The sequence below is a fragment of the Sparus aurata genome, chromosome 18, assembly GCF_900880675.1.
Source record: "Sparus aurata chromosome 18, fSpaAur1.1, whole genome shotgun sequence".
Taxonomy (NCBI): domain Eukaryota; kingdom Metazoa; phylum Chordata; class Actinopteri; order Spariformes; family Sparidae; genus Sparus; species Sparus aurata.
In genome coordinates, this window is record NC_044204.1 from 25608386 (window position 1) to 25621852 (window position 13467).

The 13467-nt window shown below is 41.6% G+C and overlaps 1 protein-coding gene across 3 annotated transcripts in view; it reads right to left on the reverse strand.

The window, feature by feature from the left end:
• Positions 1–13467, reverse strand: part of dock2 (dedicator of cytokinesis 2) — a 107278-nt gene that overhangs the window by 16683 nt on the left and 77128 nt on the right. For all 3 annotated transcript variants that reach the window (XM_030396590.1, XM_030396589.1, XM_030396593.1), the window contains 8 exons: positions 4957–5055; positions 4723–4817; positions 3713–3791; positions 2917–3017; positions 2522–2580; positions 1033–1181; positions 666–751; positions 223–379 (listed from right to left, as the gene is read on the reverse strand). In XM_030396590.1, coding sequence (XP_030252450.1) covers positions 223–379; positions 666–751; positions 1033–1181; positions 2522–2580; positions 2917–3017; positions 3713–3791; positions 4723–4817; positions 4957–5055 — 825 coding nt within the window. The remainder of the gene's footprint in view (positions 1–222; positions 380–665; positions 752–1032; positions 1182–2521; positions 2581–2916; positions 3018–3712; positions 3792–4722; positions 4818–4956; positions 5056–13467) is intronic.

The following is a 13467-nucleotide window of genomic DNA, read 5'->3' on the forward strand; positions in this document are numbered from 1 at the left end:
GCAGCATATGGGAGGTTTAAAAGGAGTCGGATGAGGTTTTTTTTTTTTTTTCCAATGAGGAAAACACAAAATTAAATTCTTATGGAGGAAAGGCTCACAGCAACATGATGCAATTCTAGGACCCAACCTCCCCCCCCTTAGTCCCGATCGAGCCCACGGGAAATTTAAAGCACAAGGCTCGGACAACTCAGCCAGCTAAGCTTTAAAGAAGGGGGGACGCACCAGGAGATTGACGGTGCAGCTCATGCGGTTGTTCCGGCTGTCATCGCTCATCACGGTGCGGTAGTCAAGGAGACGTATGAGGAGTCCCTTCACCAAGGCGACAAAGTGCTGCACCTGTGGCCTCAGCGTGGGTTTCTTTTCAGAGCAATCCAGCAGGCTGGAACACAAGCATCCATAAGTTAATCATCAGAGGAGACTGTGAATGTAGCGCTGAGAGATGAGTGATGCTTCAAAAAGTTAACTTTCTGAGGGTTAGCAGGAAACCACATGCAAGTAGTTACATGGGACAACATCTGTGGTCGAGATATTTCAATTCTAACCATTTTTGTGCCATGTTATGTCATATTCTTGCAGTACTTTACTGTAATTCTTATGCCCTTTTCATACTGAGTCAAACATTATCAGCTGCTGTAATTGTGGTAAAGCCTAACACTCAAGCCTACATGGTCTCTAGTAGTTGCATGTATCGTTCGTCTCCTCCTCCGCCCTCCACCTCGTGGTCCAACTTCAGAATGATCTCATTCTCAAACTATCGGAGAAAACAAAGAGAGAGAGGGGGGGGAGAACAAAGGGAGATGAGAGAGCAAATGAGAAGAGGAATAGAAGAAGAAATCAATTATGCAGGCATAATTAAGGCGTCTCTTTTACTTTTCTGTCCAGCGTCACAGGAAACCGAAGGAGGAGAACAATGTGTGTGAGGACAGTGTTTCAGTGCAATTGTAGATTTTGTGTGTTTAAATGTAAATCTTCAGGCGTCTTGTGTGAATTTTTCTGCACACAGACAAATACAAATCTGTGTGCGCTTTTTACCTTGTGGAAGTTTCCAGAGTGTGAATGTTCACATGTGATCATGTCAAAGAAGATGGGAATGGTGGCCCTTCTCAACTCTTCCTCCGGGATCAAAGTCATCTCCAGGATGGGACCCACCATGCCGGGAATGAAGCAGATCTTGTGACTGCCTAAAAGACACACCAACAAAGTCGAAAAGGACAGGTAAAAGTATATCTGAACCATTTCACCTATGCTCATCACCTGTTTGTTTGATGTTTGCCCTCGGGACTCTACAAGTCTCTGTCTACCAAAATATCCCAATCCAAAGAACCATTTGGAACTCTGCTTCTTATATTCAGAATATACCACACTAGGACTGAGCAATAGAACTATCTCAAGAGACTATCTGACAAAATTTATGTTGATAGCGGCGAATAACTTTGGAGCCACTCTCCTCTACAAGGACATTTCTAACAGCCTATCACAAGGCAGAAATAAACAGGACAACAGTCATTCAATGCGCTGTCTCTCCGCCTCTGCTCTGTGTGTCACTGCCTGTTAGCACGCTGCTGCGCTCACACAGACAGTGGACAGCATCTTAAATTCAGAGCAGAGCCCAAAGGGGAGGAAATTAAGCAGATTTTGGGACATATTATACTGGAGCCAGCGAAGAAAAAGCTCATTATCCATACGTGCAACAAAAGCTAGACAGTATGATCAATACACCAAACACTTGTTGAACACAAACCTCAGCCACTCTGCCTGCCGAAACCTGCCACCCCTCTTCATCCACTAACAGTTTATTTACATAGCCATGGAGCTCATTACGCTGAAGTGCTGAAAGTGAACCCGTGTTTCTAAAGCCGGGAAGCTGCTCACAAACAACACAACGACAATTATACAAACGAAGCACAGACTAAGATGGTCTGCAAAATATGCCGTCAGTCAGGAAGTTACACGACAGGCTAAGTTGTAGTTTTAAAGGCAGATAAAGCATGTGGGCAAAGTTAAATGAGAACATATGACCAATGCTTTTTACCAATTTCTTTCGCAGAATACATCCAAACCACACCGTATTTTTCATGATACTATAATAAACTGCGTTATAAAGTTTAATTAATGAACCCTTTTCTCATGATACTCTTCAGCTGTCAGCATTATCAGAGTTGTATCACGTGATATACTGTATATATCGTTATTGATCAAACTGAAATCATTGTCAACATATTTTTTGCCATATCACCTAGCTCTAAACCATACCATACTGAATGTTATTTATAAAAAGATAGGCATTTTAATCTGTCCATGTAAAACGGTGCTGACATTTGAACACATTAAAATGCTGTACTGATAAACCAACTCTACTGGCAATGGGTTGTGTCGTGAAGGGGAGTGAAAGTGAAGAGACACCTGCAGCCACCTACACACTCTGGTATGTCTTGATATCAGGGTAATTACAAGTTTGCATACCTAGAAGCTACCAACCCCACACATTTAAAAAAAAAAAAAACTGACTGTATTTTCTTACCTAGTTTGTACCAGATATCACGTATAGCGAAGCCAATGAGTCTTCTCATGTCTCCGTATCTGAAATAGAGAAATAAAGAAATAGAGAAAATATACAGGGACAGACGCAGAGAAGAGAAATCAGCCCTGCAGTTTGGAATCAATGGCCCCGATCAATACTGTTATTTTACACCTTCAGAAACTGAGCAACCCGGTGGAAAAGATAATGCTGCACTAATGTGTCCCAACATGAACCAAATTGAACGTCTGTCTACAGGCACCACGCGCCTTTAATAGGCAGTGGGAGTGTAAACAGTAAACGCAGACTCCAAAATAGATCACAAATCACTGAGTGTTTCATTAGAGCAGTGGTGTGTAGGTGTGGTAAATAAGGACATTATATGGCCCCGCTCTCACTTGGCCAAAATCTTGTTCCTCTTGGTTGGCGAGAAATGCTGAAGCTGCAGAGACTCCTGGGTAATAAACGCCACCGCCAAGTGGAAGTAGTTGTTCCATAACTAGACGGGAGGAGGAATGTAGAGAGAGACATTAGACGTCCATGTTGAAACAGGGTTTCTGCAAGACTTCTGAAGACCTTTTAAAAAACATTATGATGCCTTTTAAAGGGCAAGTTCACCAAAAAATGAAAATTCAGATTCAAACTGAAACTGAACTTACAATAAGTAATGTTTACTTTATAATACAATACATGTGTAATGCCTGTCAAAACTGTATTCAAGACATTTTAAACAAACTACAAGTAACTTTTTACTGGTTATGTAATAATCTAAATTTAATACTGATCCCTCTCAATGACCTACATGAGGAAATGAGGCCATCAGCAAGATTGGCTATTTCTGTATGATTATAATAGTTATACCTAATGCCTGTCACCGGGTCAGATTCCTACTTATCCAGGTGAAATAAGACATAAAATTAAAACTATTTTTTATGGCGGAGTGCTGAGGATAAATTGAGGAGTCTCACAACCTGAAGAAAAAAAGCCGCCGTCTGGCCTGTTTGTAGGAAACAGGGCAAAAAACATTTACTTTGTTTACCCATCATCATTTTTTCTCCAGAGGGGGCTGCCAGTATCAACAAAAGTTCCTTTTAGAAGCTTTCAGGTCTAAAACTGACTGGATATTAAACTTTTTAAGGACTTGCGGAAACGTTAAAGTAATACAGGCAGCATTCGCAAGACAAAGCCTCTTACCTGTACTTCAAAATCATCATTATTGAGGAACTTCTGGTTCATAGTGTCTGCGTAGGTATTGATGGCCCTCAGGAACACTCTGACAGACAGAAATGCACACATTTATTGTACAAACCCAAACAGAATACGCAGATAAAGTGGAGACATATAAAAGGGAAATGGACATCAATGCTACAAAAAATAACTCCCTCATGCAGCAGTTTGGATGTTGATGACAGATTTATACATAAGAAATAACAACTTTAAGAAAAAGTCGGTCTAAGAATACAAAGATGAGAATCTGTCACTTATCACAAACTTATTTGTTGTTTATCAAAGAATTTCGGCTTTGACAGCTGCTCGAGCTCACAGTGCTATTTCAGACGCGGCTGTACTATTGCTTCAGATTCGAAACTTCTGTCATGGTGATAGATCATGATAGCAGCTTCGCACAGTGTGCAGGTGTATCAGTGAGTTGTGACTCCGTGCGTTTCTAAAGTTAAATAGCAAAGCTGCTCCCAGTCTTTCTGCCCCAGCACTATCTATCTATCACAATTATTCAGAGCTGAATAACTCCCTCACCTCCTTTTTTCATTTCTCTCTCTCTTTGTACCGAGACATCTCTTCTATAACTTCAGTCTGAAAACTCTTTATCAACCTGTCTTCCTCTGCCTCACTCTCTCTTCCACCTATTTGCCTTTTCTCTTCCTCTGACACAGCGGCAGCAGCCTCCCCTCCAGCTTACATCACACAAAAAAAAATACACCCATGGCGTTCACTCCATCAGTTCATGCACACAAACACATTTGTCACATCAGCCTTTTTCATCATAGCAGCCTTGATCCCGGCTTTGCTATCTGTACCCTGTGTGGGTTTGTGTGGATATCAACAATCCTTTGAAAGTCACACACACCAAGCCTTGATGCCTCTACAGCAGGTCGAGGTCGGGGGCAGCTGTGTCCTGTTCGGTCATAAAAGCAGATTTCGGGACTGTAGTGTTTAGCTGTTTGTGTATGGACGTAATATTGTACCTGTTCTGCACCATGATCATGGCCATCCAGTCAGAGGGGTACACATGTATCCCAATCAGGTCCTTGAAAAGCATGAAGGACTCCATCAGGAAGTCCTGCGGTGAAAAAAAGAGAAGAGGAATACACCTATACGTTTATCACTACATTTTGAGACATCTGCAGGTGTGTGTGTGTGTGTGTGTGTGTGTGTGTGTGTGTGTGTGTGTGTGTGTGTGTGTGTGTGTGTGTGCTTACCACCAGATCTGTGGTTCCACTGAAGGTTTCGATGTACGTGGCATAGTGACGATCATCCATCTGGCTGAGGATAGCTGTCATACACGCCACCACTCTGGACTACAGAGGTAAAAGTGAGAGAGAGAGCAAGGGGGGGGGGGGGGGGGAAGGAGACGCACCATTACTCTTTGGGCACTGTGCAGCTGCTCTTAAACTGAGTGCTATACATCTAAAGCCAAAGAAACCTCTTAATGGAATTTGTTTCTGCGCCATGTCTAAGGCTGCAAAGCTTCAAAGTAACCCTCCCTTGTTATTTGTTAATTTGAGCCACAATTTATGCAAGAGTCCAAACAGCATCAATACCACGAAACGCTGCCTACATGACCTGGAACAAAAGGCCAGCGCGCTGAACAAGGGGAAATTGTTGCGGTGTTATTTTTAAAGATGCATCGAAAAGTCGTTCCCCAAATGTTTTTTTTTCTCGCAAATTAGCATAATTATAATAAACACACGCCACCACTGCCAAGAGGACTGGCAGCCACTGCAGTTTCTAAATTGTGTTCTTTAGTTGGCATTGTGGCCCTTTGCCAGTCTTTAAGATTCAAAAAATATATTCTGCACTGCTAAAAGAAGCTTTTCTTTCATGTGAAGAAAGGGAAGACTGCCTTACACATATGAGATGGAGCAAAACCAAAGAGAGGGGTAATTTTGACAAACACTCGGGCTCTAGGTGTGGGGACTATGTTTCTAATTATAACATCGACAAAAAGGAGCAGACAAATTAAATGCTGCGATGTTATGGAATGGTAAAAGGGCAAAAAATGTCAAAACAACGTACAAAGGCCCTGATTTCATAAAAAGATTCAGGTAACAGCAATAAAGAAAAAACATTTACATTTACACACTGCAGGTTTTTCTTTTAGTGTTGTATTTAATGAGATATTAACTCCTCTCAGTGTGTGCAATTAAATTTGAACACGGCCCAAGGTGAGTACACAAAAACACACAGAGAGACCCGGCAATGGAGAGAATCAGAGATGAAAGATGAAAGTGAAGGAGTGTCGAGAGACAGACGAGGAGGGAGAAGGGGCGAGTGGAAGTGAGACAGACATGAAAAAGAGGAGGATAGTCAAAAAAAATAGAAGTTTTTAAACAAGTTTCAAGTGTGTGTGAAAGCCACTTATGCCGAGGAAAAACCCTCCTTGAGCTGGATTAAAGTACAATATTCATGGTAAATTTAGCACCGAGCTTAACACAAGCGTAGAGGCTGAGAGGAGGGAAACACTGAGAGGGGCAGAGGGCAACAGAGGAAAAACAAAAACAGACAGGAAAAAGGACAAAACTTTGCTGCACTGACCAAAATAAAACAGGAACAACCGATGGCATGAATGTTAAAATACCTGCATACATTACACACGTATGATTCTACCCCTCGGAGGGCTAAAATACTCCTATTCAGCAGAGCCAGCGTCATCCACCATCAGCCTCTTGTACTTCTCTCTACTTCATGTGCTCAACCTGTTAGTTCTCTCTGTGACCTTTTGTATTTGTGGCCTGTCAATAACTTTATTTAGAACCTAACGGGAAACATGGTGAAGTTTGAATTGAACATTTCTGTAGAAAATGGAGAAAACAAACACAAGGAAATGGAAAACGAAAGACGACCTGCAGAACATACTGTAAAACGGCCTTGTCACTTTTGTCATTTCTCTCTTTCAATTCTTTTTCCATCTACCATCTCTTATTTTCATTTTTTTGTCGCACCAATCGAAGTGGGCCAGACTATTTTGATTCATTCGATCAGTATTTCCCAAAGCCCCAAGATGACGTCCTTGTTTTGTCCAGGAAAGCGTATTCTGTTTAGTGTCACAGAGGAGTGAAGAAACTGGAAAATATTCACATTTAACAAGCTGGAATCAGAGACTTTTGACCTACTTCTTAAAAAAATCAAATAGTTTAATCAAATAGTTGACATTCAGACTAATTGTTGCAGCTCACTGCGAGCGATTCTGAAATGTCTCTGGACACCAGGAGGAGTCTCACTCGTGAAATATGGAGCAGGATGTTTTGGCTTATCCCCTGCTTAAAGTCACTGTCTGTTTGTTCTGCTTCTACATTAACATTTTCTGATCCTTCCCTCAGCTGCGCCTAATTGCTGGAATGAAGCTCAGCAGCCTGGATTTTTTTATTTTTTTCCCCCCAGAAACGCAGCAGATGCACAGGTACGTCTGCCAGGGTTTGGGACGAAATTATCCTCCAGAGGTGGTGGCGGAAAAAATGGAGACACGAGACAGAGATGAAGGATGATGGATGGCTAATTGGAGATGAAAGATGACTGGCAGCTCATGCGGTGACGGCTCACATCCGATCAAAATGAGCAGCATGTGTGTGTTTGTGCTTGCTTGCATTTTAATAAGAAAACAGATTTTTGAGACACGTGGTGCAAACATGTGCGTATTCTCACTCTTTATGGTTTTAACAAATACAGAGGCGGGCGCATTTACATACATTCATGAAGGTGTTTTCCGGCCTTCATTACGTAAATGTCTAACTGGGGATGATCTGCGGGTGAGTTTGAGTGTATAAACAACTCCCCGTCCTCCGCCCAACTTTCTTCTTGCAGTGCAGTGACACCAGAGACCCTGTCAGCACGCTCCCCTCTTTAATCTCTCTTCCCCTTCTTCCCCTCTTCTTTCTCTCACAGTCCCTAATGTTCCAATAACATGTTCCATCCTTAAAAGTGCTGCAAGATCCATTCAGTGTGACATTAAAGAGGTGAGTAAGCACTGCAATTAAGATTAAAACTAAGGAGCAAAGTTTGGATAGTCTCTCAGCTCAGTGGCCAGAATGAAATGATGGCATTGTATGTTTCTGCAATACACAGGCATGTTCTCTCGTTCATTTCAGACACATATATCTGTACGTATCATTATGTTCAGATAACATGCATTTTAGATACCTTTCTTATCAGGAGGAGGAGTGGATGGTAGTGGAATGACAGGTAGACCACAATTCGGGAACACTTAACAGCTGTGTCTGCACAAAAGCAGGTATTTTTGAGGAGATGTTGGCACATTTTCGGGACATTTTTCAGCCTTGCTTGTGGCCAAAAAAAACCCAGATATTTCTTTGAAGAGACATTTTGACATTTTACAGCACACTAACAGGCTGTGTTGGTGTTGATCCTTTCCTAACCTCAACCAAGTGCTTTTTGTGCCTTTGTGAAGCAACACAAAATGGGAAATGGAATGTCATGCCATGTATTTAAATATCTTTTTGTCCTAAGTCACCAGGGAAAAATGCTGGTGTTGACAATTTTCCTGACATCATAACAAGAGTTTAAATTATGTAACTTCAGCAAAGTAACTCTAACTCTGAATCTTTCTCTCAGCTTCTCTCTCTCTCTCTCTTTCTCTCTCTCTGTTTGCCTTCTTAGTGTGTAATGGTTGATCAGTAATAGGATTAGGAACACACACACACACACACACACCCACTCACTCACTGAAACTACGCTACAGTTCGGTACTTTCTCAAATCATCTCCACTGTGTTAGTGTGTGCCTGTGTTTGTGTGTTGAAGTCTAGGTCACATGTCCTATTGCCCTACTTCAGAGGAACTGGGCTTCTCTGCGGTCTCAAGCTCCCTTAACACCATCAAAAACAAACACAAATGCTCAAAGGGACAAATCTGACCATCGAGTGTCCTCACACATGATGAATGTGTTTCATCGACACATCGCACGAACATGAATACACACATGGAAAAGGCCCATGAGCCTTGTGTGTATTGATAAAACTACTGACTGTACTGCAGGGTGTGACGGACAGAGAGCTCAGAGCTTGTTGAGGCGCAGCCCTTACGCAACAGTGAAGAGATTACTGACAAAACAGGACACAGATGCTGGCGAGGTCTGGGATTTCTCTCCTCCTCCTCCTCCTCCCTCTCTCTCCTTCACTTTCCCTCCCTATTATCCATCCAGTCTCTCACCCTGGTCACTATTGGTAATAATGCATTAAGAGCTGTAATTTGAGAGTTGCATCACAATCACAGTTTCCTGGAAATGCACCTGCGTGGAATGACATAAATCTAAGCCCTGTAAGCTGCAATGTTCATTACGCTCCACAGGACAATAGCATCAAACTAGACCTAGAGGTGTGTAGTGGTGTGTGTGTCTGCCTTGGGCCTGTATTTTCTTATTTTCTTAGAATTATAAAACAGACTGTGACCAGGTTACATTGTTGTCTATAGCTCTCTGTGCAGCAGGTCTGTATGTCTGTCTGACTGAGGGTGGGGCTGAGCCACACACACTCACAGGCAGGCAGCATTGTGATGATATCGCTGTTTGTATTAAAATATATTTTGTTTCATGGGTTTAACCCTCAGAAGTTGGAATAAAGATAATTCTCACTGCACATCATCTACTGACTGATCTATATGATGTGTGATCCCGCCATTACTGTGGTGCCAGAATTAAACTGAATGATCCCGGCCTGCAACTGTTGCCCCCTTCTGACAGTTGATATCAGCTCATGTAAATGTGAGTGTTTGTTGGTCCCAAATTATTATTTAGAAATTCTTTGAGACAGATTTTGGGGGGAAAGAAAATGTGAATGTTTTTGTCCAACTTCTGGTATTAAGATGACATTTCTTGGCAGCCTATTATTGTAAAGTGAGAGGCTTGCTATCTGTGACCTACTACATTGGAATCAGATTTAACAGTAAAATTGAAATTTCGGCTTCGAAATACATGCAGTGAGTATTAAGCCCAGATCGGTGGCAGACCACAGGACGACACCAGTGATTAGTGGTCCTTAGATACACATGTAGGATTTAATGGAGATTTATTCAAGTTAAATTAATTCCAAGTAACAGGGGCTTGTGGATTTTGCCTTTGCTGACATAAGGAAAGAAGAGTCAGTGTGGTTTCGGTGTTTGGTGAACAGCTGTATATTTAAACAGGACAAGATTAGTTTGCAAATTGATTTTTATAAAATGTATAAATGATAATATTGTGCATTTTCATGTTTTCCTTTTATTCAGTGTATTATACAGGTTCTTGTGCATGTCAAAGATCTTAAATCTAAAATCTAAAATGTAATTTTGTTAGCGGCGCTGGGTCAGGCATGTGTGAGCTGCCCAATCAGAGCAGTATAGCTATTCAGGAGGAGGGGCCTAAAGAGACAGGAGCTAAATCAGAGTGTTTCAGACAGAGGGGGAATACAGGGTTGCAGTTTTATTAACCCAAAATAAAGTTATAAACTTGAAAATAAGCATCATATGTCTCCTTCAAGTCTTTTCAAGAGGGACTTTCCGTGGCCATATTTTCAACAGGCGCTACAGGATCTCCTACACGTATTTCTTGGAAAATAATAAAAAAAATAAAACCTCAGCAGGAAATCGGCTGACGTGGAGGGTCTTCAGCTGATGTACTGTAGTTCACCTCGGCCTCATAACCTATAACAGCTGGCCCCTGTGCTCACTCTGTCTCTCCCTTAGCTGACATCCACCCTGCATCACCTTCTCTTGCACTTTCAACACCTCCACAGCATATTCCACTGCTGATAATGCTGATTTCCACACCCCATCGTTCATTTGTGTTGACATTAGTTTTGATGAATCGTTCGTTTTAAGTGTATCTCTCTTTCTTTTCTCGACTCCATCCTTTTCCAGTTTCCTCTTCATGCATCACAAAAATACATCATTACTGCAGGGCCACCGCTGTTGTTGAGGCTTGTTTACTTCTGTCTTAACCCTGGATTTATCGATAGGTTTGCAGGGAGCATTCTCAGTGACTGTAGCACACTGGATCCAACAACAAAGCCATACATAACTGTCAGGGCACAGCACTGATTATAGTGATAAAACCACTGAAATGTTTATCTATGACATGCAGTGTCGTAAGATGGCAATATTGGTCTGAAGTTTGCTAACTTCCTGCTTAAGTCGTGGTCAAAGTAAGGCTGAAGCAACAAATGAACAGAGGAAAAATAAATGTATTATTGAGAGAAAGATTGTGCCTTTTCGTCTTTCACACACCCACTTCATGACGTCAAGTTCGAATTCCCTGTTCAAAGTTTATTATCCCCAAGAGATGCCTGGTGGGATAAACACTGAAACACAATTGATGCAATTAAATATAATTAACATATAATTCATTTTAAATTAAGACAGAGCATTAAAGCATTAACTTTGACAGCCTTAATTTGAATACTTAAAGCGTTAGGGGTTTAATCTGTCAGGGAAACACAAAGAAATGTTTCTGGCATGTTCGTCACAACTGCCACTTAATAATGTGGAACTGTGGAGCAAGACGTCCACCAGGTACACATGGATGGTTTTGGCATCAGCTCGTATGTTCTCAGCAGTTAAATTACCAAAGGATCCAAGACATGAAGCCCGAATAGAGCCAGATAAAGGAACAAATGAGTTTCAATTCGAAGTTTAGGTTGGTAAAAACTTCCGTTCAGATAATCCAGGTCCATTTTCTGACTGTCCTCCCCCCACCACCCTTTTCCTCCGTTGTTTTGCAGTAGGAGATAATTGCTCTGCTCTTAACAGTGATTTTCCATCATTTTTCACAATAGAACATCTAGAAAAACAGAGTCTCATTAGAACCCCCGCAGGGCTCCTCACTGTTCCTCCATAGACACAAGCTCACCTCTGACCATCCCGCCATTACACACAAATACACACGTTTTTCTGACCCCCGGGGGCTCAGATGGGAAGCAGAGGTGGTCAAAAGAGAGAGAGAGATGGATTTTGCGGAGGTGTAATTAGAGTTCTTGTGTATGTGTGTCAGGGTGATGTGTGGCTGCGCGTCCGTCCGAGGCCGAGATTCGGATGTCTACGTGTGCGCATGGGTGTTCGCCTCCAGTGTGTACGTGAACATGTACGTTTGTTCGCTGATGAGAAAACAGATCAATGTGTCCTCAGACACCCATTTCCCAGTCAAGTTCAAAGAGACACAATCAGCTGATAGAAATAAGGAAGCAAAGGGGAGGGAGAGAGGTCAAGGGGAAAAGAGAAGAAAAGTGAAGAGAAGAGAAGAGAAGAGAAGAGAAGAGAAGAGAAGAGAAGAGAAGAGAAGAGAAGAGAAAATAACATCCTCCTCCAAAATCAAATCACTGAGACCTCTCATTTCAGCACAACTACGTCATGCTGGGCGATTAATCGAATTTTATTTCCGGTAATGATTTTTGGCTTCCAAAGATTATGAAAACAAGATCATTAAATAAAATTATTGTCCCGTGCATTCCATTTCGCAGATATGTTCTCTTTTATCGTGTGTTATAAATCCAACACAGCCCTTTCACTTTACAACAGCGCGCTGTTGGCCCTCACTCCGAGCCCAAAGTCATTCTCAGCCAGGAGCTTTTAATGTGGAAAGGGAAGAGAAAGTTGCATTTCAACAATACTTTTTCACACTTATATACCAGTTAAGAACAACATTATAACACACATGACATACTAAATATGTCTTTATATTTATCATATGAGACATTCATTTTTTCTTGTCATCTTATCCGTTGAATTATATCTAAAGGTGCACTTTGAAGTTTTAGAGAGGAAAAAAAAATAAGCAATAATAATTACAAAATAATATAAACTTGGAAGTAATTATTTGAGATACTGCCCCAACTGAAAAGCAACGCTGTTTATGCAGTTTATTCAGTCATGAAAATCAATCAGTGAAGATTTTTCTCCCCTCTGTTTCTCTTGAAATTCTGTCTGGAAAACCACACAGTGCACCTTTAAAGTTCAAGGAAATCCGCTGTTAAAAAGCGAATGCGCGATGCTTCCGAAATCAATGAGTCATCATGTTAAATACTTAATAAATGCTAAATAAAATTTTGAACGAATGATAGCAATTATGTGTTTTTGTCTTGATCAAGTGTTCCTAGCACACGTGTATTCAGTTTAGTAGCCCCATGTGTTTCACTGCACCCTCACTGCTTATGTAATGTGCACAAACGCCTTCACACTGTCACACACACACACACACACACAGTTACATGCGCACACACCTTTGCTCGGCTCACCAGAGGTCAATTGAAATACAACGCAAGGTGAGTCAACCATTTTGCTGTGGCGCATACATCATCGGTTATTTTCAGATGGGAGAGGGGGCCAGGAGGGACACGCACATGGACGCTGCATCAACGGGCCACTCAGGGAACACACACACAGGTAATAATTCATTGTTCGCACACACACACACACTCTGACAGTCATAACTCACATCACAGTTACATAAGCCACACAACAGTTGCGGTGTACGTGTGAGATTGTCTGCTTCTCCTATTTCACGTTCATTTCATCCCTGCGAACACTGACACCAACCTTAACTTAATTAAATTAAACAAAATTTACTTCAGTTTCCAAATTAAAGGTCAAATTCTTAAACTTTGCCTGTAAAAGAAGCAAATACCTGGCAAATATTCTCATCTTCCCTGAAGCATGACGAATGGGAAAATCCATTTGCACATACACACTCCCTGCCGTGCACAAAAAGACTCATAATTAAACATAATT